The following is a 23199-nucleotide window of genomic DNA, read 5'->3' as shown; positions in this document are numbered from 1 at the left end:
TGGGAGATTCATAGCGGGGATTGAACCTAGAAAGCTATGGCCCATCCTGAAATCATTCTCTCTCAGCCTCAAGCACCTCACAAGACTGTAGTGAGTTACCTAGAAGAAGGAATATATACAAATGTTGTGAATAACGGTTTGACATTTGAGGTGCTAGAACTCTCTAACATTCCGATATGAAACGCATCCGAGTAGAAACTTTTGCACTTGGTAATGGATCGCGAACTTCCAAGTGTGACCCTAAGAACAATGAGCATAAAGAACAATGTGCTTTTTGATTCGTAACGCAGTGCTTCATTGTAGTATAATTGCATTTTTTCAATTAAAAGCTTATTACTCTGCCATCATGGTAAAATAGGATATTAACACTGAAAGTGAATGTCACAGGTGCCATTGGAAGTTCTTTCAATCCCTCTTAATAGCTTTTCAAAACTCTGGCTTAATGTTTCGCAGTGGGTAAGTGTGTAGTTTCAGAAATTATATTTTCTATGAGTTTTGCTGAAACTGCCTTAGAAACCCTTTTATGATTTTCTAAAGTTATTTTGAGGCCCGACTGCTTTACTCCTCTACATGCAAAACTTTTCACACATCAACAATCCTGAAATTTTTGTATATAGCCCTCCTTGTCTTATTCTCTGGCAAAGCATCATTTCCCATGTGCTGGCCATTTTAAAATGGCGGCTGGCTTCAACTACAACTGGTGGTAGCGAAAAGTCAAGTTTTCCAGTCATGAGGGAAGCATTAGAACCTGGGGATCTGCCTTACACTGCCTAGCAGTGGCTCTGTGGGGTTTCAGGCAGAAATCCCTCTTGGCACTACCTGCAGGATATTTGGGCTGAATCTGTGACCTTCTGCATATGGTAGGACACATGGGCACCCTATTAACGCCCACCCCCTGTTTGCCTTATTTACTCAGCTGTAACACGGACACATTTTTATTGCTTCCCTCAACCCACCCCTGGATTTCTTTTTGATTTTGCAAACTACTTGCAATACTATCTGGTGTTTCAGGGCTTCAGTTTAGATAGCTGGACAGCAGCTTCCTGCAGTGCCTGGGGTTCTTTTCAGTCCAGTCACTGTCTATTTGCCAGTGGTGAACACCCTTCTCCGGAGCTGTTCATGAACTGATGCATAGAATCAGTGCACAGAATCGGAATTGTGGAGTTGGAAGGGACCACGAGGATCAGTATACCTGAAGGAGCGTCTCCACCCCCATCGTTCAGCCCGGACACAGAGGTCCAGCGCCGAGGGCCTTCTGGGGGTTCCCTCACAGAAAGAAGCAAAGCTACTGGGAACCAGGCAGATAAACAACTACCTGACATTTGGAAGACATCTGAAGGCAGCCCTGTTCAGGGAAGTTTTTAATGTGTGACATTTTAATGTATTTTTAATCTTTGTTGGAAGCCGCCCAGAGTGGCTGGGGTACAAATGGACGGGGTACAAATAACAACTTCTTCTTCTTCTTCTTCTTCTTCTTCTTCTTCTTCTTCTTCTTCTTCTTCTTCTTCTCATCATCATCATCTGGTCCAACCCCTTGCAATGCAGGAATCTTTCACTCAAAGTGGGGTTCGAACCCACGACCCTGAGATCATAAGTCTAACGCTCTGCTGACTGAGCTGTAGGGGGCTTGGCAAATTAATAGGGTCTTCCTTCACTTTCCAAGGTGCTGTGCTGAACTTAAAAAGCTGCTCCCGTCATAGTTCCCTATAAAGACCGAGGAAAGAGGAAGTGGCAAAAGAGAGGTGCTCCACCTCTCTCCAAAGTCGTGCTCAAAATGAAGCAAGACTCATTCCCCTCCCAGTCATCTGGCATATGGAGATGATGCAGGCAGGTGGGGTAGGGGTTCATGCAACCAGATAATGGTTATCTAATAATGCACCAAACCAACATGTGTGCACCCCTTCCCAGTGCCACACAGGCCAAGCCCCATTTAGCTCGTAGGATATGGCAGTGTCAACATCTAGGTTGCTCTAGTTGTTGTCCAAAAGCCGCTGACTTTTGGCTCTTTGAGGTTCTGCAGTGTTTTTACTCTCAGCTCTTGATGTGAAAGGAAGCTGTTTCAGTCACCTTGAGGCATTGCTATGCATGCAAGAAGATATCTGTTTTCATTTCAAGCAACTGAACATCTCTATCTCTCCCACTCCTCGCGCTCTCTCTCTTTCTCTCTCTCTCACACATAAATTCTTGTTCTTTGAAGATCAAATAATCAGTTTAAAGGCTAAATGGGTGGACCTGAAGCAGCAGCAGCCCTACCTACACCCACTGATAGATTACTTTTTTAGTTTTCAGTACTAACAGTAGCTATATTAACCAGATGTAGCTGCACAAAATCTATGTGTGTGCATGCCCTACCAGTATATTGGGGAAGAAGATGAACATTCTTGCTTGCCAGCTGAAGCAGTTTAGGAGCCAGGTCTTTCCATATGTACACATAGAAATATGTGCAGTCTACAGCCCTGAATATGCAAGGTTTAAAATGATGTGGAGAACCTTCACGAGTTAGGGGAGACTCCCTGCTTTGGAAGAACATCCTCCATCTGCTTGTGGAGGATTGGTAAAGAATCAGAGAATTCTAGTGTTGGAAGGGACCACAAGGATCATCTAGTCCAACTCCCTGCGATGCAAGAATCTTTTGCCCAATATGGGGCTCAAACCCATAACCCTAAGATTAAGAGTCTCATGCTATACCGATGAAGCTATGTTAGATGTCAGGGAAGGAATACTTCCAGCATGCCCTTGGTCTCCCTCATTTGATTCTCATTGGACGAGTGAACTCCTGAACAGGGCTTTCCCCACAAAATTATCTAAATAATTATCTTTATCTTTGTTATTATTATTATTATTATTTATATCCCGCCCTCCCCAGCTGAAGCCGGGCTCAGAGCGGCTAACAACAGTAAAATGGTAAAACATTCTAAAATCATTTCATTATAAAATTACAGTGGTGCCTCACAAGATGAAATTAATTCGTTCCGTGAGTTTTGTCATCTTGCGATTTTTTTCGTCTTGCGAAGCACGGTGTCGGGAAAGTTTTGGAAAAGCTTCAAAAATCACCAAAGTCTTTAAAAACCTCAAAAAAGGCTACCACACCGCGTTCTATGAGTTGCTCCTCGAAGTCAAGTCGCAACTGTATTAACGGTGTTAAGAAAAAGGAAACAAACTTGCAAGACATTTCCGTCTTGCGAAGCAAACCCATAGGGAAAATCGTCTTGCGAAGCAGCTCAAAAAACCCTTTCGTCTAGCGAGTTTTTTGTCTTGCGAGGCATTTGTCTTGCGAGGTACCACTGTAATTCCAATCAAATTAATGGCAACCATTTGGGCTAGAAGTTCTGTGAGGATTGCAGTTCTGTGAGATAAAGATGTAGCATCTCATTGACTTCATGTTTTGACCTTTGGGGAAAATGCATTCCACATGGGCTATGTAGCATGCCAGGTGGGTGGGTGGCTGGGTGAGTGGGGGAAAGACCACCCTCCCTTCTTTACAACTGCCTGCTGTGGTTTGCTGGCTCCCAAATGCCAGACTGGTAAGTCAGATTGAAGGAAGGATGGCAGGTATTTGGCAGGTCAGGGTAGGGGAGAGGTTTAGGAGCTCACAGGAATAGGGTAGGTTTAAGAACAGTCCTGTTTACGAACGATTCGGTTTATGAACTCTGCAAAACAGGAAGTAGTGTCCCGGTTTGCGAACTTTACCTTGGTCTAAGAACGGAATCCGAACAGTGGAAGGGCACCGGTGGCAGGAGGCCTCATTAGGGAAAGTGCACCTCAGTTTAAGAACCATTTCTGTTTAAGAACGGACTTCCGGAACGGATTAAGTTCGTAAACCGAGGTACCACTGTACTATGTTCCAGTTTGGGAGGAAATGGCCCAGTTTGCTTCTGAGTTTGAGCTGGGAGCTTGCCCATGACTGGGCTAAATAATCTCCTGGTCTGATCCTGCAAGGCAGTCCTTACGCCCAAGTTGTGTAAGCTCAAGGTAGAGCACATGGCTGACTTGGACAAAAGATATAGTGTCTGAACTGGTGTTTAGTTACTGCAGTTCTAGAATGTAACTTAACGTAACACAAAGCAAATGGGGGGAGTCATACTCTATGGTGACTTTGTGTGACAGCGGCGGACATTTAATTGCATTTTCTCTCATTTATCTGGCTGTCTTTCATCTGGAGAACAATTTCTGATCCAAGGTGAAAGAGAACATGATGGTTTGAGCACACCTCTAGGGCTAACTCGAATGAGAGCTGGCTTGGTCTCCAGGGACACAAGCCACAAATTTCATTTTGCTCCCTTGTGTAACCTTCACCTCAACTGTTTCCTAAATGAACATGAAAATAGATGAGGCTGGATCAGGAATGCTTGAGACACAAAGGAATGATAGAGCAGTCCACCAGCTAAATATACTATGGACAGCCTAAGGGTATCTTCAAACGTGAAACTTAAATAAGTTTGTGTTTTAATCAGTCTGTAATGTAAAGGTGAAACCTACATTGGTTAAAAGCTACTTTTCATTCCCCCCCCCCCCCAATTCCAAATTTTCTCTGCTGTTTACAACATTCATGTTGTGGCATTAACACACACAAAAGAGACTTAGATGCATTTCTTGGTGTTAAATGTGAAAATATTATGAGAACCGTACGGATGCCCTGTTTGTCCTACTTGACCACTGCTGATATTCTTACCTTCTCCTGCTTTGACTAATCCTTTTCACAACTCTTTCCTACTATCAGTTATTTCAGGAAATTGTTTTATCAATTATTTGCCCCATCTAGCTTGAGGTGGGGAACCTGTGGCCTTGAAGATGTTGTAGGGCTAAAACTCACACCCCTAATTATTAGCCATGCTGTCCGGGACTGATGGAAGTTGGAGCCCAACATCATCTGAAGGACCACGGGCTTCCCACTCAAGGCTTCTAGCTTAGTGTTTCCCAAACTTGGGTCTCCAGCTGTTTCTGGACTACAACTCCCATCATCCCTAGCTAGCAAGACCAGTGGTCAGGGATGATGGGAGTTGTAGTCCAAAAACAGCTGGAGGCCCAAGTTTGGGAAACACTGGTCTAGCTAGAACTATCTACTCACTGGCAACATCTCTCCAGGGTCTGAGGCAGTGTGGTCTGCCCTAGTCCTGTTTTGAGATGCTGGGGACTCAACTATTGTGTTCAAAGCTTGTGCTTCCCCAGTGAGCTACAGCTCATCCCTCAACGATCCCCAGGTCAAGTTATTTCCTGCTGATCGCCAAAGAATTGATGCTTTTGAATTATGGTGCAGTCCCATGGACTGCAAGAAGGTCAAACCTATCCATTCTGAAGGAAATCAGCCCTGGGTGCTCACTGGAAGGACAGATCCTGAAGCTGAGGCTCTAATACTTTGGCTACCTCATGAGAAGAGAAGACTCCCTGGAAAAGACCCTGATGTGGGGAAAGATTGAGGACACAAGGAGAAGGGGACGACAGAGGACGAGATGGTTGGACAGTGTTCTCGAAGCTACTAACATGAGTTTGACCAAACTGCGGGAGGCAGTGGAAGACAGGAGTGCCTGGCGTGCTTTGGTCCATGGGGTCATGAACAGTCAGACATGACTAAACAACAACAACAACATGTGGAAGAACTATGTGCCATGGCATCATCCTGTTCTGTTCTCCTGTGTCTTTTCAATGCCTTTGACTAGCAGGATTTCCCCCAAGCTATTTTTTTGCTGCATTGTCATAAAAGCACATTTATATAACACTCCCAGCCCCCATAATAAAAGGTAAAGGTAAAGGTACCCTTGCCCGTACGGGCCAGTCTTGACAGACTCTGGGGTTGTGCGCCCATCTCACTCAAGAGGCCGGGGGCCAGCGCTGTCCGGAGACACTTCCGGGTCACGTGGCCAGCGTGACAAGCTGCATCTGGTGAGCCAGCGCAGCACACGGAAACGCCGTTTACCTTCCCACCAGTAAGCGGTCCCTATTTATCTACTTGCACCTGGGGGTGCTTTCGAACTGCTAGGTTGGCAGGCGCTGGGACCGAGCAACGGGAGCGCACCCCGCCGCGGGGATTTGAACCGCCGACCTTTCGATCGGCAAGCCCTAGGCGCTGAGGCTTTTACCCACAGCGCCACCTGCGTCCCTTACAGCCCCCATAATACATCCCTCCAAATGATTTGGATTGCTATGCACAAACAATGCCGTAACCCTTCATGGTTAATCTGGTACCATCAATGACTTGAGGTTTATGAAAAGAAAGGTGCTCTGGTTGGTTGACCAGGTCAAAGTTCTACATAGTTTTAGTAACAGCCTAATACCAATGAAAGGTATTTTGCTTTTAGGGGGCACAAATTTTTTTTAAGTGAGTCTAGGTTGTTATTCAGGTAGTGAATACTGCCTGATGAACTATGTTGAAAGGTCAAAAGTAAAGACATGTCAGGGAAGAAGGGAAGAATGATAAATTGTTGGCAGCACTCTGATCTCCATTTGGAACATGGCCAGTAGGCTAAATATTATATTTAAAGAGGTCAACTTTTATTCTTATGTCTTCTGATGAATGCCTTTGAATTTTCAGTATAAGATTATTATTTGTCAGAATACGTTGATTCTACAGTGGTGCCTCGCAAGACGAAATTAATTCGTTCCTCGAGGCTCTTCGTATAGCGGTTTTTTCATCTTGCGAAGCAAGCCCGTTGACAGTTTAGCGGATTAGCACTATTAGCGGTTTAGCGGCTTTTAGCAATCAGCTGTTAAGCGGCTTATCAGTGGATCAGCTGATAAGCGGCTTAGCGGCTTAGGAAAAGGGGGGGGGGGGAACCCGAAGGAACTCGCAAGACTTTTTCGTCTTGCAAAGCAAGCCCATAGGGAAATTCGTTTTGTGAAGCGCCTCCAAAACGGAAAACCCTTTCGTCTAGCGGGTTTTCCGTCTTGCGAGGCGTTCGTCTTGCGGGGCACCACTGTACCTGTATTTGCTACCTGGTTTCTTCTTAACAGTGGCGTCATTCTGCAGTCACAGAAAAGGTTGAAACAACAGGCCCATTCCAACACTCAGGCTGATGTGATGGTCATGTGCAGGGCAGAGTGAGTCCAGGCATTGGGGGAGGTGAATCATGGTCACTGTAACACAATATCACACAGGCACAAAATTGATCTGACTAATATCTGTGATCTTAACATCACTGTTTGTAGGTATGCTTCTGTTTTCAAATGCCTGGGTCCACATGAGTTCATTTGTGTGGTGGCAGCCAAGCAGACCCATGAGCTGAGGTTATTAAACATCAACTGTTTTCTAACAATAAATATATTTGCTTATTTTGAGGCCTACCTTGATGACTCAAGCTTGAAGCTCGTAACTATTCTTTGGGTGGTCACTGAGCACCAGATGAATTTGGCTGCTGTGTTTGAAGCAACCAACCTTGTAGTTCTTTAAGCAGATGCTGTTCAGCAAATGGAGAGCTATCGTATTTTAGCTCTACCCCCTACTGGACCAGACGTGTCCATCCAGATAAAAAGGAAGGATTTACTGCTATTGGTCAGTCACAGGTGCTTTTACAGACTGTTACAAGTTTTTTTGTGATTCATAACTCTCCGTTGAACACTCTTCTTCTGTCTTCCCTCTAACTGAGTCTAGCTAAGGCCTTGGAATATTTGACTAATTTACTCTTAACAAGCTTCATTAAGCATATCAGCGCCTCTTGCCGCACGCTATAAGGTTGCATCTAGAAACCAGCTACCTCCAGCAGTCAGAGTCCTTTTGCAGGCTAGACAGCCAGCAAGGCAAGCATCAGCTGTGCCCATCACCAAGCTGACTGCTGCTAGTCTAATTGTACTACAGGGATCAATGAGTGAGACAGATTGGGAAGCACACAAAACCAACAATGGCTGGGAAGATGCTTATCTGAAACCTTGGAGAGCTGCTGCCAATCACTGTAGACCAGAGTAGGCAACTTGGCTCCCTCTTGGTGTTCTGGACTGTCGTTCTCATCATTCCTGGCCATTGGCCATGCTGACAGGTGCCGATGAGAGTTGTAGTCTGGAGCATGGGGGAGGGGGCAACCAGAATGCTTTCCTCTGGTATTGACTGTCGGTATTCATCCTGATGGAACGCAGGTGGCGCTGTGGGTTAAACCACAGAGCCTAGGGCTTGCCGATCAGAAGGTCAGATGTTCGAATCCCTGCAACGGGGTGAGCTCCCATTGCTCGGTCCCTGCTCCTGCCAACCTAGCAGTTCAAAAGCATGTCAAAGTGCAAGTAGATAAGTAGATACCGCTCTGGCGGGAAGGTAAACGCCGTTTCCGTGCGCTACTCTGGTTTGCCAGAAGCGGCTTAGTCATGCTGGCCACATGACCCGGAAGCTGTACGCTGGCTCCCTCGGCCAATAAAGCGAGATGAGCGCCGCAACTCCAGAGTCAGTCATGACTGGACCTAATGGTCAGGGGTCCCTTTATCTTTACCTTTATTCATCCTGATGGATTTCTTATAGTCTTTTACAAAGCCTAGTAGTAGTGAAGACAAGTTGTATACAGGGAAATATGGAAGACAGTGTATTTATGATTGTCACCCCATCTCTGAAATGCATGGATTAAATTCTTCGTTATTCTCTCTCCCCGCCCCCCTTTTAAAAAGAAAGGTCTCTGGAATTTTTGACAATAGCGAAACAGCATTCCAGTAATTTAAAATGTTGGTATTTCACACCATTTCACTTATTAACAAATGTGATTGATGCTCAAAGTGGGCTTGTAGTGATGAGTGGAGATCGAATGTCAACACATACCGTTGTGCTTTTCTTTTGAGATTTGCTGACAAGCCTCATACTAGATAGGAAAGGAGCAATTAAGAGCTGCCTGCCAAGTTTGTTTTTGCTTGGCTTTTTTTTTTTTTTTTTTTTGGTCTTTCAATTATATTTTGGATAATGATAGACGAGATGCAACTTGATGATAAGGGTGAGTCTTAAAAGGCACAGTGGTCCCTTTAGCGTTTCACATAATTTCTAGTAGGAAATAAGATTGCATTAATTGCCATTACACTGTAATTATAGAATTATGGGAGTCTGGCATTTCATTTGTCATCCATTTCTTTAAACGGCGGTGATGATACTTATCTCTGTAGTTAATCTAGGTGCACAACAGCACTGCCAACAATGATAATTATTTGCAAAGTTGCTTTTTTTGCTTGAGTTATCTGGAGCTACTTGCTTACCAACCTGGTAGTAGTAATAGTGCTAATCTAGAAGTGTTTTCCATTGTCTGGATTTTGTGGGTTGATCCATGCGGGCTGATCCATGTGGACAACCTTTCTTCACAGCCACGCAGCACACAGAGAATATCAGCTGTTTTAAGGAACAAGCAATGGAACAGATGTCCCAAAAAGAAAAAGGCATCTGACCACATGTGTGGGGAAAGCAGCCTGATTGCCAAAGCAAGCAATTGGCAATATTGAAAGAATGGCTAGCCAAAACTCAAATAGGCCGTCATTTCCTCCAGATATTTCCCAGGTGGGCCTGGGGGGGGGGGAACGGAACTGGAATTCCACCTGTTATGTTTCCCTCCTACCTAGAGCAGAGTGACTTGCAGTGCGTTGGTCAACCAAGAGAAACGGGGTCCTCTGCTTTTCAAATTTGCCAGGCAGGATTTCAAGCAGTCTTTTATCTGCATCCACTAATTGGCTAATGTGGCGTTTGCCCACTCATTATGGAGATGTTGTACTGGGGGGAGAGAGAAAGGGTTGATAGGCTGACCAATAAGAAAGCTCAGGGGCGGAGCCTAACTGTGTTTAAGGCACAACATGGGTTTTGGCAGTTATTTCGGTTGGTTTCTTGTGGGTGGGAGGCATAGGAGTCAGAGACAGAGGGGAGACAGAGAGGGTGAATTGGATTACAAGTGTTTCAAAGTATTTAGAACTTGTTTGCGTTCACAATAAACTGGAATCTTTGTTAATGCGTTACAACCTGACTGGGTCTGAATATATTACCGGAGAAATCTGGTTAGTGACAGTGGAAGAGATAAGCCGTGGTGCAGGGTCAATAGTCCTGGAATGACCAGAGGCTCTGTGCGAACGCTACAGCTGCCACTTTGGAAACAACGTGTTCAGTGGAAGGTTGCTTTGTGATCTGGAAATGTCACCCATATTCTGAAAGGCTTCCAACCTTGACCTTCAACCTGTACCTGTACCTTGCTTTGGGATTTTGTTTGTGGTTTTGACTGGTTCTTTCCATATGGAGAACAATAGGTGCACTAACTGCACTATGTTTGGTCCATTAGTTTCCTCTGCAGATTTTGCGCTCTTCATTGCGAGGTACTGGAGCTGGTGGAAGTTATAGTTTAGCAACATCCATAGCGCTCCATGTTAGCTACTCCTGATCTATACAGTGGTACCTCTGGTTGCAAACGAGATCTGTTCCAGAGGCCTGTTCACAACCTGAGAAGAACACAACCCACATGTGCAGGTCACAATTCACCACTTCTGCACATGTGCATGACATCATTTTGCGCATCTGCGCATGCGCAAGCGGTGAAACCCAGAAGTAATCCTTTCCGGTACTTCTGGGTCGCCGCGGGACGCAACCTGAAAATGCTCAACCTGAAGCAAACGTAACATGAGATATGACTGTATTTCCTTTTTTGGGGATGAGGCATAAAATTAGCAGGCATGGCTGATTCTTTAAAAAGTTCCCTCATATGAACTATTTTTGGTGGGGTTTTTCTAATGAAACACAGCTTTTCATTTATGTATTTAATATGCATTTATTTAATAGATTTTTATCCCACCTTTTAGAATACCAATCTTACTATTGCCTTTATTCTCCCGTTAATTCCTTGTGTGCTTTTCTTTGTGTAATTGCAGCTGGCGCAGAGAACAAAATCGGCTGGGCGTTTGGCCTGGGGTTGGAGAGGCTGGCCATGATCCTGTACGGGATCCCTGACATCCGACTTTTCTGGAGCAAAGACGAGCGTTTCCTGAAACAGTTCCACGTGCCTCACATTAACCAAAGAATACAATTCCAGGTAAGATTGAAACGTTGGAATGATGTTTAAGGAAAGTGAGAGCTTGCAGAGAACAATGCCTGGAAGTTCTGCTTCCCTTTGTTTACAGCAGCGTTGTGATGCTCCCATCCATTTCAATGACCACTCTCCCCCCCCCCCCCTCCGCAAGGAGCTCAAGGTGGCATACATAGTTCCCCTTCTCCTCATTTAGTCCTCACAACAACCCTGTGAGGTTAGGCTAAGAGGAGAGACAGTGACTGGCCCAAGGTCACCCAGTGAGCTTCCTGGCTGAGTGGGGATTTGAACCCTGGTCTCCCAGGTCCTAGTCCAACACTCTAACCACCACACTACACCATAGCTGTCAACTTTTCCCTTTTCCAATTCGGAATAAGGGAATTTCCCTTAAAAAAGGAAAAACGTTGACAGCTATGCACCACACTGGCTCTCTATGTAGGCATCTGCATGAAGGAAGAGGCAAGTTGCTCATTCTTAATGCAAAGGCAGCTTATATCCTGTTTCTTGAAGCAAACTTCATTTGCTGAATATTTTTAAGGTTAACTTTTGAATCAGTAGCATTTGCAAGCAGTCTGTATGTGCAAATTCATCTCAGCTTTCTGTAGGTGGTGGTGCTTTTTAAACAAACAAACCACACACACACACACACACACACACACACACGTCTTTAATTTTATTGATTTCACCTAATCAATATTAACTGAAAAGGGCACAGAGGTTTCACCGCCACATGCTGTGTGCACTGATTTCCAAAAATGGTTAGGCTACCAAGACGTCTCAGGCTTGTTGATTTGCATAAGACATGTGGGAAAGAGCTTGCGATTCCAAAAGGAATCTGCCCGTCTAGTTCTGCTTGAACAGCTTAGAGAAGAATTTGCAAGTGGGAGGCCTGGGAGAGAAGCTGGAAGAGTAAACAAATCTGGACAAATACAAGTATCACAGATTTATGTGATGATGCTCCAGCACCCGGTTTTTGTGGAAAGTCTTGGGAGTTCCACAGCATGGTGCAATATGTTTCCTAATCGCAACGTTGGGAGTTGCTTGGCTGACATGGCTGGAGCCAGCACACGGCAAAGGTGGGCAACTGCCCAAAGCTCATGGATATGTGCAGAACTCACTGAGCCAAGCCCCAGATCCAGTGTGATTCCCAGTTCATCCTTCCTGGGGGCGGAGGATTAATAATGGCAGAATGGCACAGGCTTGGGGGTGGGGTGCCTTGCCTGGACCAGGGATAACAACCAACTGCAGTCTTTTGCTCCAAAGGCTGGAGCACATCTGAAACTAGGCTCACAATACATCATCGCCACATGCTAAGAGCTGGGAAGGAAGAGAAGGGTGAACCACCAAAGATATGCAAAATCATCTGAGAGTGGCCCTGAAGCTAATCCCCAGATGGCAAGAGCATGTTATCTGCACTCATGAGGTCCAAAGGGGTAGGATGGAACATAGCAATGCTTCGACACAACGCTATTTCAGATGGAAAGGAACTGCAGTGAAATAATAATCCCTTCGAGGTTCAAAACTAGTGCAATATTGAAGGGGGACCAGGTGGCAAGACAGCATCCGAATGAGTAGATAGCATCCTTTCCTCCGATCTGAGACACCACTTCTGCAGCCTTGCCACCACCATCACTGCCCCTGATCAGAGATAGTCGACATTTCTGTTCAGCCCAGGTGTGCTGTAATGCAGGGATGAGGAACCTCTGGTCCCACAGACCATTCTTGGCCCACCATGAGGTTGAACTTGGCCTGTGAGGCCACGTTCCCCAAACCACACCAACCTGCCCATTGGCTGACGTCACTGGGGAATGTCAGCTTGAGCAGGGCAGGGCTTCCTCCTGCTGCATGCTGTTTTGCTAGCTCACTGGCGAAGTAGACCTCTGCAGCAAGCAGGATGAATCCCTCTGCTCATCAGCTGCACAGCAGAGTGTCCAGCCCTCCTCGGTTCTGCTTTGCTAGTTTGTTCCCTATGAGAAACGTTGGCAAAGAAGACCTTTCACCCTACCCATGTGGACCCACTATGATGGGTGGATCACCCACCTGTCAATCACTAGACACCATCATGACATCAGATGATTTATAAGTGGGTGGGGCTGGCCATCTGTCAGAGTTGGCCCATGAGGTGGTGGGAAGACGAAGATCCACCGATGCTAGAAAATGTTGCAATTCCACTCAAAAGCATTTCTCTCTCTAATACATACGCGGGATCAAGGAATCATTCGTGAAGTTCCTTGCATTGGGTGGGCTGTGGGCTGCATGCTTTCACTGTGATGTTGTCATGTCCCAACGCAGGAGAATTAGAGGTGCCACGACAAATTTAAAGATTGGGATGTCGCTGTGTCCATGTTGTACAATGCAATGATACATGAGGCCACCGAGAAATCAAAACCTTGTTTGGGTATATTCGGAACCCCCAAAATACGCCAAATTGGTGGGGGTGAGGAATTGCTTCCTCATCTGTACTGTTCATTTCAGGACAAACAACTGTGTGTGTACAAACTAGCCATTTCAGCTCATTCAACATCAATATGAAGTTGGGATAGACCTGATGATGCTTTTTACTAGCTCTTTTCCTCTGTGTAATTTACGTTTGCGATCTGAGTTTATGATTAGCATTTTTCCACGATTAAAAAAAAAAGTAAGTAGCTGCCATGGGTTCCGCATTCTTTGAAATTTTTCATCTTTATAGGGTAATGATGCCTAAATAGTTATTCATTCATTATGTTTACTTTTTAATAGCACATCTATTAAAAGCAGCCATGCAGCCATTAGTAAGCAAATTGAACTTGGATGCCTAAAATAATGAGGTTCAGCCTGTGATTTGATTTATTGGCTCATTAGCTTGATTGTAATTGAGGATATGTATGAAGTGCGTATATCTGGGTTTGCATATACTTGTGAGAGTATCTAGGTATGTACCAAAGAATCCCGAGCCTTATACATTGAAAGTAAGATATATTATTGTAGAACTGAATTATTTGGCTGCAATTTCTGTCCGTAGGATTCAACTCGGTGAAAATGTATTCCGTATGTGTGCCACTTGGTTCTATAAAGTCGTGAGAACTCTACAGGCAACCTAAAGTACATTTAAGCACACATTCCAAACTGGGGGTAAAAGACAGTCAGCACCAGTCATATTTATACGGTGGCATCCAATTGACCTCTGCCATGGGTTTCTGTGAGTGAACTTAGTTTTGTAAATGCGCCTCGTATACTGTCTGATTGTGACTCAGGACTAAATCCATGAAGTTAAATGCACATTCTTTCTTCACGGGCCTGTTGTCTTGTGGAAAAGGTGGTTGGGGGAAACTTTGAAAACTGCTTTGGCATGGAATGGTGATTTGTGGTATGGACATGCATCAAATCGTTCAAAAGATTGGTTTTCTATTCCAAGATCACTGAAAAGTCAAGTTGTAGACAGTATAGAATAGCCTTGTGGTCGAACACTCCTTGATATAGCTGCTGTAAGCAATTTTTATTTTATTGGCTGGTATTAAAGGATTAAATGATAAACCACTTTTGGTTCTCCTTATGTGTAACAGAGTACAAACAAGTCGCTGACTCTGCCCTTTTACCCACAGTTTGATGCTTATTGCAACAAATTGTGTACAATAAGATATGGCTGTTCAAGATTGTTGTTTCAATATATATGGCTTTCTATGGCTATAAAGAATCATTTTTTAAAAAATTCATTTAGCCTCTTTTATCCCTCAAATCATTTCATTTAATTTGATAATGATTTGGGAACAAGCAACTCTGAGCCCACTGAATAGAGTGGAATTAAATCCACCAAGTAAATATGAGAAAATGATACATATGAATTTGCTAGCTGCAAAACTTCCTCCTAGATTCCTGTGGAGTCCTTCTCTCACAGATGCAACTCCAAACAAGCTTCCTGGATAACAAACTGTGACATGTCATTACTATAGAGTATATGGCCAAGGAACCATTTGAAAGAGGCATTTCATGAGTAGCTAACACTGGCTGTACTTGCATGTCATGGTAAATCACAGTTAGTGGTTTACTGTGAATGTTTAGATAGCTTTGTCTTCACTCCTCACATGAATAGGAACTATGAACCATGGTCCCTGGCTTAGCAGTATATCCAAACTGAAGGCTGTGGTTTGTTTCACACTCCTAACAAAACATGATTTGAAGCCAAGGTTTGTTCTTGGCTTACCAAATGTGGTTTCTTTGACTGAAACAAATTATAGTCCTTGGTTTGGACATAGTGCTAAGCCAGATATTGTAGTTTGTTGCTGATGCTTAGGGGCAGGCGCAGGGGAGTGAAGCAAGAGCATTCTCTCAAGTCTCAGTATACCATGGTTTATCATGACCTGGGCATGTCAGATGTCAAAACCACTCCTTTGTCAGTATTACACTATTGGCAGATATTACAGCAGTGTTTCTAGTTGTTTGCTTTGAAGCAATAATTCATTATTAGCACATTACAGTTATTTTTAAATGCCCTTCAGAAGCATTTTTTAAAGATTCAGGAGCAATTTGAAATGCTGTTTAGCAAGCGTTTGAAAATAAAAAACAGCGCTGAAATTGAAAGGCTTAACAAACAATCAAAATCACAATGCAGCAGTCCAGCAAACATCCAGATCGTGACTCAGAGTCCAGTTCTGTTCAGAGTTAGGTGTTGACTCCAGGAAAATCCCATAACACAAAGATTCCAGGCCTCGTAAGAATTCCATTACTATTCTTTCTGGGAAAATAAAACCCCTAGATGTGCTTTAATATCATGTAAGATTAGCAGACGTCCCAACTGTTCCTAAGAAATACACGACTTAATAATGATTGACCAGATGCTATCAGGAATGAAAAGCCTGCCTTTAAAAATGCAGCCATAATCTAAATGAATCCTACGTTTGCAAGAGGGAATTGAAGCAATGCAATAAGCATCGTGCGAGCGCAAACAGGGCCATTTGCTGCCCTGCAACCTCAGCTGCTCTCCATTACGCAAGTTGTCATCCTCCATGGGCTGTGGACTCTATGCACAGAGGGTAGAAATGAAGCATAGTAAGGGAAGGAAAAGGGACGCGGTTGGCGCTGTGGGTTAAACCACAGAGCCTAGGGCTTGCCGATCAGAAGGTCGGCGGTTCAAATCCCTGTGACGGGGTGAGCTCCCGTTGCTCGGTCCCTGCTCCTGCCAACCTAGCAGTTCGAAAGCACATCAAAGTGCAAGTAGATAAATAGGTACTGCTCCGGCGGGAAGGTAAACGGTGTTTCCATGAGCTCTGGTTTCCATCACAGTGTCCTGTTGTGCCAGAAGCGGTTTAGTCTTGCTGGCCACATGACCCAGAAAGCTGTCTGTGGACAAACGCCGGCTCCCTCGGCCTGAAAGCGAGATGAGAGCTGCAACCCCAGAGTCGGCCACGACTGGACCTAATGGTCAGGGGTCCCTTTACCTTTACCTTTAAGGGAAGCAAGCGAGACCCTGGACTGGCAGCACACCTTAGCCAAGAATAAAGGCGGCACCTAAGTTTCCTGGGTACCATTAAGCATCACATGCAGATAAACATCGTAGAAGCAGTTCCTCCTTCTTAGTAGAGGTCCAGTGCCCTATGATGGGTCAGGGCCAACTGCAGCCAGTTGCAGCAGCCCCATCAGGACCTCCCCTTCTGATTATAGGGGAGTTACTTCATTCTAAGGACTTGGTTGAGTCAATATTAAGCCTAGGTGTCAGTCACCCAAAAGTTCTAAAGAAATTGCACCAGATTGCATCATCCCTTCTATCCTAGATGAACTTCGTTAGGTTGTGTCCCTTGGAATAGCTAGCGTTACGAGATCAAAGGAAAATATCCATTTCTGATGATTTCTCTGCATCCGTATCTTTGCGCAACTCCCCCCCCCCCAATATCTTGGGTAGAAGCTGCCATCACAGATTCCCAAGTATGTTTATAACTGAAGCAGGAAGTTTATGCTTTAACTTTTAAGGTACACTGTGCTGTCCTGCTCTGGCCAGGCACATATTTAAAGGTGTCTTGCTGAACATAAATCTACTTTATGTAACTCTGATTGTACCAAGTTTCATTTCACAGTTTACTTGTTTCTCTCCATTGTGTTTTATAAGACCATTGTGGTTGCTTCTCATAGCAGAACAGATGGTAGAGTACAGGAAAAGCCCAAATTTTGTAAGTAGCTAAAAACCCATCTTGTATTCCTACATTTTAAATAAAAGGGTTCTTCATTTCTTTGCCCAGATGTACCAGCCAATGGACACACGTTGAAAGCTGTTTGTATCTTATGTGACCAAGACCTTCATTTATTTCTGAGAAACCCCAATATACTCTCACATAAATCATTTATTACCATCTGTTATTAATTATTAGCTTTCCCATTGCCCCCATTGACCATATGCTATTTCCTGACTTCTTTTAGTCAATGCTAAGTCCAGCTACATTACAGGCTAGAAATCAGTGATCCCCCCACAATTTTACTGCCACAATTTTTATATTTTTTGGGTGTTAGCTTCTGCAATAAGGCAGGATATAAACCTTGGTTTTAATATTAAAAAATATATATGTCATGATCACATCTCTAAGGTGTTTTTTATTCCTTTTCCTTTTGAGAATGTGTGCTAGGGTTTTCCATGTTTTAGTGGAGAAATAACCCAGGTCTGAAATTCCAGGAAGAAAGAGTGCATATGATTAGGAAATGCAGAAAGCTTGTTATCAGAGCAGCAGGAGACAAAAGAAAAATCAAGTGTATCAAAGTTCAGGTCCAATTCACATAGAGACAATATATTAGTGCTGTGTCAATGTTCTCTAAATTTGATATGTGCTTTGAAAGGAGCACAATTGATGCAGACTGACAGATACTGAAAAATACTCAACATGCCAAATGTTCACACGGCTGTGCTGCCCCTTTCGTTCCCTTGGCTGTTGCTTCATCGTGGTGTTGTTTTCCTTCTACTCTCCCTGCCCATTACCCCATTTGCCCTCACTGCCCTTCAATTTGTATGGAATTTTTTTTTTTACCCAAAAAGCAGAGTCTGTACATTCTAATAGAATGTCGATCCATTTGGTTTCAAGTGATAATCTTACCTCTGGATTCAAAATAAATATACACACATTCAATTCGAGTGGCATAATTCTGTGGCATGGGTAATACTTTAATTCTTTATTCTCAAAGACAAAACCAAATCCAACTGCGGTTAAGTCCTAATGCTTCCTTAAGTAGTACCTAAGGAAAGCAGGCCCGTTTCAAAAAGTAAATGTTCCACAGTGCAGAATGCACTCTAAATTTTTATCCACTCAAGAGTTTTGCCTCTGAGACTTCTTTCAGCAAACAGCTCATAAATGAATACATATAAAAAATCCTTGACTACATAAAGCGTAGTCTTTATTATTATTCCGAAAGGTAACGTATAATGGTTGCATTGAATGCTTAAGTAATCCATAGAGCAATTTCTGTTGCTGAGATATATTTGCATATATAAAGGCCCTTCTAGATTAGCATCTCCATAAAAGCTCCCAACATTCTGTCACGCTTCACAGTGACCAAGAAAAATGGCACCTAGGATTGTGCAGATAACATTAATACTTAAGGACTGGTGTCAATGGGTCAGGTACCAGGTACTCCAGTTGTGTCTTCAGATACGCCACTGTGGTTTCTCCCACTTAAGTGAATCACTTTTAACAGTTTTGGACAACATTTGCAAGGAGGGGAGGGCAAAACCTCCCTCCCTGTTCCAAACACAACCCGCACTCACTTATAAGGAATGGGGAGAGGAGAAATGTATTTCTGGGTACACAGCACACATAAATACACTACCCTCCCTCACAAAAAGAAGAAGAAAAATTCCCTCAGTATGCGAGATCACCCTCTGCGTATATTGCTTTTAACATCAGGCAGTTTTCTAGTTGCATTTTTCCTTTTTCTTTTTAAAAGTCAGTCTTAAGTACATGTTTTCTCATAAGTGAGCTCCATTAAGTCCAGTGTCCTCCCGTCCTGACCCTGGTAAATGTAAATAAATCCTGATAATGGATTTATTGAAGGAATATTTTGAGTACTTTACCCACCACAGTAGTAGGCTAAGGTGATGCACTAGATAGTTTTGTTTTGCTTCTAGATCACAAGCCAGAACTGACTTAAGCCCTGAGTCCAACCAGGATTCTTTTGTTGGTTCCCTTCCTTAGCTGACTGGTTAAAATCTGCCACCAGATGTACCGGTACTTGGAATTCAGAAGGGAAGTGTGCAAATGGCAGTTAAAACTCCCATTCAACTTTGCTATTGGATGCAAAAAAAGACCAAAAAAACTCAACTCCAAATGTGATACACTTTTAATTCATTTGTTTGTTAAGCTTTGGAAATGCAAGCAGTTAGAAGAAGAAGAAGAAGAAGAAGAAGAGTTTGGATTTGATATCCCGCCTTTCACTCCCTTTAAGGAGTCTCAAAGCAGCTAACATTCTCCTTTCCCTTCCTCCCCCACAACAAACACTCTGTGAGGTGAGTGAGGCTGAGAGACTTCAAGGAAGTATGACTGGCCCAAGGTCACCCAGCAGCTGCAAGTGGAGGAGCGGAGACGCGAACCCGGTTCCCCAGATTAGCAGACTACCGCTCTTAACCACTACACCACACTGGCTCTCATAATTATTTATGTTATTATATATAGTTATTATTTGAGGGTGTGTGAAGTCCAGTGTAATGAAGCCTAGGTCTATGGTCAGTACAAATTTACAGCCTTACCCATATTGTAGATGCTTGCTTTTTTATTAAATGATGCTGGTGCAGTTTCCAAATGCAACCCCTGACCCTCAGCCATTCTGTGAGGCCTGCCAAGCCCTGGGGAGCTCTGCTCATCTGTCCATACTGCCTAGCTCATGGGTAGGCAAACTAAGGCCCGGGGGCCGGATCCAGCACAATCACCTTCTCAATCCGGCCTGCAGACGGTCCGGGAATCTGTGTGTTTTTACATGAGTAGAGTATGTCCTTTTATTTAAAATGCACCTCTGGGTTATTTGTGAGGCCTGCCTGGTGTTTTTACATGAGTGGAACGTGTGCTTTTATTTAAAATGCATCTCTGAGTCATTTGTGGGGCATAGGAATTCGTTCATATATTTTTTTCAAAATATAGTCCAGCCCCCCACAAGGTCTGATTGTCAGTGGACTGGCCCCCTGCTGAAAAAGTTTGCTGACCCCTGGACTAGCTGATCTATCATGAGCTGGGTGGCATGGGGACAGCAATTGATTGCAGATGGGAAGAGCAAGTGGGAGAGAGGCTTCAACAACCCCACTCTGTGCTCCCAGTTCAACCTAGTTCACTGTCTCCATGCTGTCATACAACTAACGTGGTTGACTTCTACCAGGTTGCATCACCTTGCTGTAAGATCATATGAGGCCACCGTGTGGCAAAGGGCACACATATTCTAGGAAACCAAAGGGATGTGGATATTATGGGAATCCCAATTAGCAAGTCACAGCCATCACTTCTGAGCTTAGGCCAGTTGCTGAACAGAGCATTTGAAACCTTTCGGAATGACCTCTTAGGGAGCATAATTTGATGATGCCAAATACAGTGGTGCCCTGCAAGACGAATGCCTCGCAAGACGGAAAACCCGCTAGACGAAAGGGTTTTCTGTTTTGGAGGTGCTTCGTAAAACAAATTTCCTATGGGCTTGCTTCGCAAGACGAAAATGTCTTGCGAGTTCCTGCAGGTTTTTCCCCCCCTTCCCCCCCCTCTTTTTCCCAAGCCGCTAAGCCGCTTATCAGCTGATCCGCTAAACCGCTAAGCCGCTTAACAGCTGACCGCTAAGCCGCTTATCAACTGATCTGCTAAGCCGCTTAACAGCTGAGCCGCTAAGCCGCTTATCAGCTGATCCGCTAAGCCGCTTATCAGCTGTTCCGCTAAGCCGCTAATAGCGCTAAGCCGCTAATGGGCTTGCTTCGCAAGACGAAAAAACCGCAAGACGAAGAGACTCGCGGAACGGATTCTTTTCGTCTTGCGAGGCACCACTGTACTGGCTTAAAGAAGGCTGGGCGTATCTTACCCACCAACCCCGAAGGCTAATTTTCACTATAGCTCAATGTCCAGTGCAGTGAAGAAGCATCTGGTGATGGTGGTGGTGAAATCTGCTAAACCACATTTAGAAGTTGCCTTGGTGACTTCTCAAACTATTACTGCAGCTCCGTCACTGGCCCAGAGAAGATTTTACAGGTGCCCTGTGCATTCCTGAGTTCATTTTGTTTATTTCCTCCATAATTTTTGCTTATTAAGATGTATGCAGGATCACGAGTCACGTTTTCCTAGATTGCGAGGCCTTAGCAAGCAGGAGAGGAAATCTGTTTAGCTATATATGACTAGTGGGACTTTTCTGCTCAAATTGAATGATGACAGAGATTTGCCTTTGTTTTACACTGTGCTGTAAATTTTAAACAGCAATATTTGTGCTGGCAATTGCTCAGGAGGTGTGTATTTTGCATCTGGCATGAATTTTGATGTCCTAATAGTTTCCTCCTAGGAAGCTATTTAATTAGAAAAAGGTAGAAATTGGTGCAATAAAAGCACAAAGGAGTGCCTTAACCCTAGGAGAACGCTGGGGACACGAGTTGAATTAACAGATCAGTCTTAGCTGCTGGGACGCGGGTGGCACTGTGGGTAAAACCTCAGCACCTAGGACTTGCCGATCGCATGGTCGGCGGTTCGAATCCCCGCAGCGGGGTGAGCTCCCGTCGTTCGGTCCCAGCTCCTGCCCACCTAGCAGTTTGAAAGCACCCTTAAGTGCAAGTAGATAAATAGGTACCGCTTTATAGCGGGAAGGTAAACGGCGTTCCGTGTGCTGCTCTGGTGCCGGTTCGCCAGAGCAGCTTCGTCACGCTGGCCACGTGACCTGGAAGTGTCTGCGGACAGTGCTGGCTCCCGGCCTCTAGATTGAGATGAGCGCACAACCCTAGAGTCTGTCAAGACTGGCTCGTACGGGCAGGGGTACCTTTACCTTTACTTAGCTGCTATGTTATATGCAGAAGTGGTTTTCCTGGGTTTGGTACGTTGTAGGAAGATTGCCCCAACTGCAAAAGAGAGAACAAACATGTGTCACCTTTGCACACACTTTGTGTCACAGTGGTACAGTGGTACCACGGGTTACATATGCTTCAGGTTACATACGCTTCAGGTTACAGACTCCGCTAACCCAGAAATAGCGCTTCACGTTAGGAACTTTGCTTCAGGATAAGAACAGAAATTGTGTTCTGGCGGAGCGGCGGCAGCAGGAGGCCCCATTAGCTAAAGTAGTGCTTCAGGTTAAGAACAGTTTGAGGTTAAGAACGGACCTCCAGAACGAATTAAGTACTTAACCCGTGGTACCACTGTAATGGTAAAGGACCACTGGATGGTTAAGTCCAGTCAAAGGCGACTATGGGGTTGCGGTGCTCATCTCACTTTCTGGCCGACGGAGCCGGCGTTTGTCCACAGACAGCTTTCCAGGTCATGTGGCCAGCATGACTAAACCACTTCTGGTGCAACAGGACACCGTGACGGAAACCAGAGCGCACGGAAACGCCGTTTACCTTCCTGCCACAGCTGTGCCTATTTATCTACTTGCACTGGCATGCTTTTGAACTGCTAGGTTGGCAGGGGCTGGGACAGAGCAATGGGAGCTCACCCTGTCGTGGAGATTCGAACCACCGACCTTCTGATTGGCAAGCCCAAGAGGCTCAGTGGTTTAGACCACAGCGCCACCCCCCGTCCCTGTTCAGGGCTATACCCAGGCATGGTAACGGGGGGGGGGTGGGATCAGAAGAGATTGGGATTTACAGCAAGCAAGGTTCTGATGCCGGTTCTAGGATAAATTCCAGATGACAGTGTTAAAAAGCAAGCAGTGTATTTGAAGAGCATTTGTTGTGATTATTTCTTATTAATTAATTAATTAATTAATTAATTATACACTACAGCAGTGTCATCAGCTCAGGTCAAACAGCCACTCTTCTCTCTCTCTCTCTCTCTCTCTCTCTCTCTCTCTCTCTCTCTCTCTCTCATAAAGGATTTGAGACTTTTATATACCCATCTAAGTGTTCATTCCAGCAACAGCAGACCACTTCATAAGCATCTTCCTTTTTCTCTCATGGGTGGGGAAGCAGTTAATCGCACACTCCCACGCTGGTGCTACAAATTCAACTTCCCCAACTGAATTTCTCTTACCCACTCCGCCCTCTCCTGCAAAAAACCAAACACACCAAGAGACCCGATAGCAACACTGAAATAATCCTTGAAGCAACAGGTCCAGTTGACCATTCTTGGTT

At 44.6% G+C, this 23199-nt stretch overlaps 1 protein-coding gene across 3 annotated transcripts in view; it reads left to right on the top strand.

Moving 5' to 3' along the window:
- FARS2 (phenylalanyl-tRNA synthetase 2, mitochondrial) overlaps nucleotides 1–23199 on the top strand; it is a 200602-nt gene that overhangs the window by 113650 nt on the left and 63753 nt on the right. For all 3 annotated transcript variants that reach the window (XM_077933307.1, XM_077933305.1, XM_077933306.1), the window contains one exon: nucleotides 10798–10958. In XM_077933307.1, the coding sequence (XP_077789433.1) occupies nucleotides 10798–10958 (161 nt within the window). The remainder of the gene's footprint in view (nucleotides 1–10797; nucleotides 10959–23199) is intronic.

The sequence above is a fragment of the Podarcis muralis genome, chromosome 8, assembly GCF_964188315.1.
Source record: "Podarcis muralis chromosome 8, rPodMur119.hap1.1, whole genome shotgun sequence".
NCBI lineage: Eukaryota > Metazoa > Chordata > Lepidosauria > Squamata > Lacertidae > Podarcis > Podarcis muralis.
This window is presented reverse-complemented; position numbering and strand designations above follow the sequence as displayed.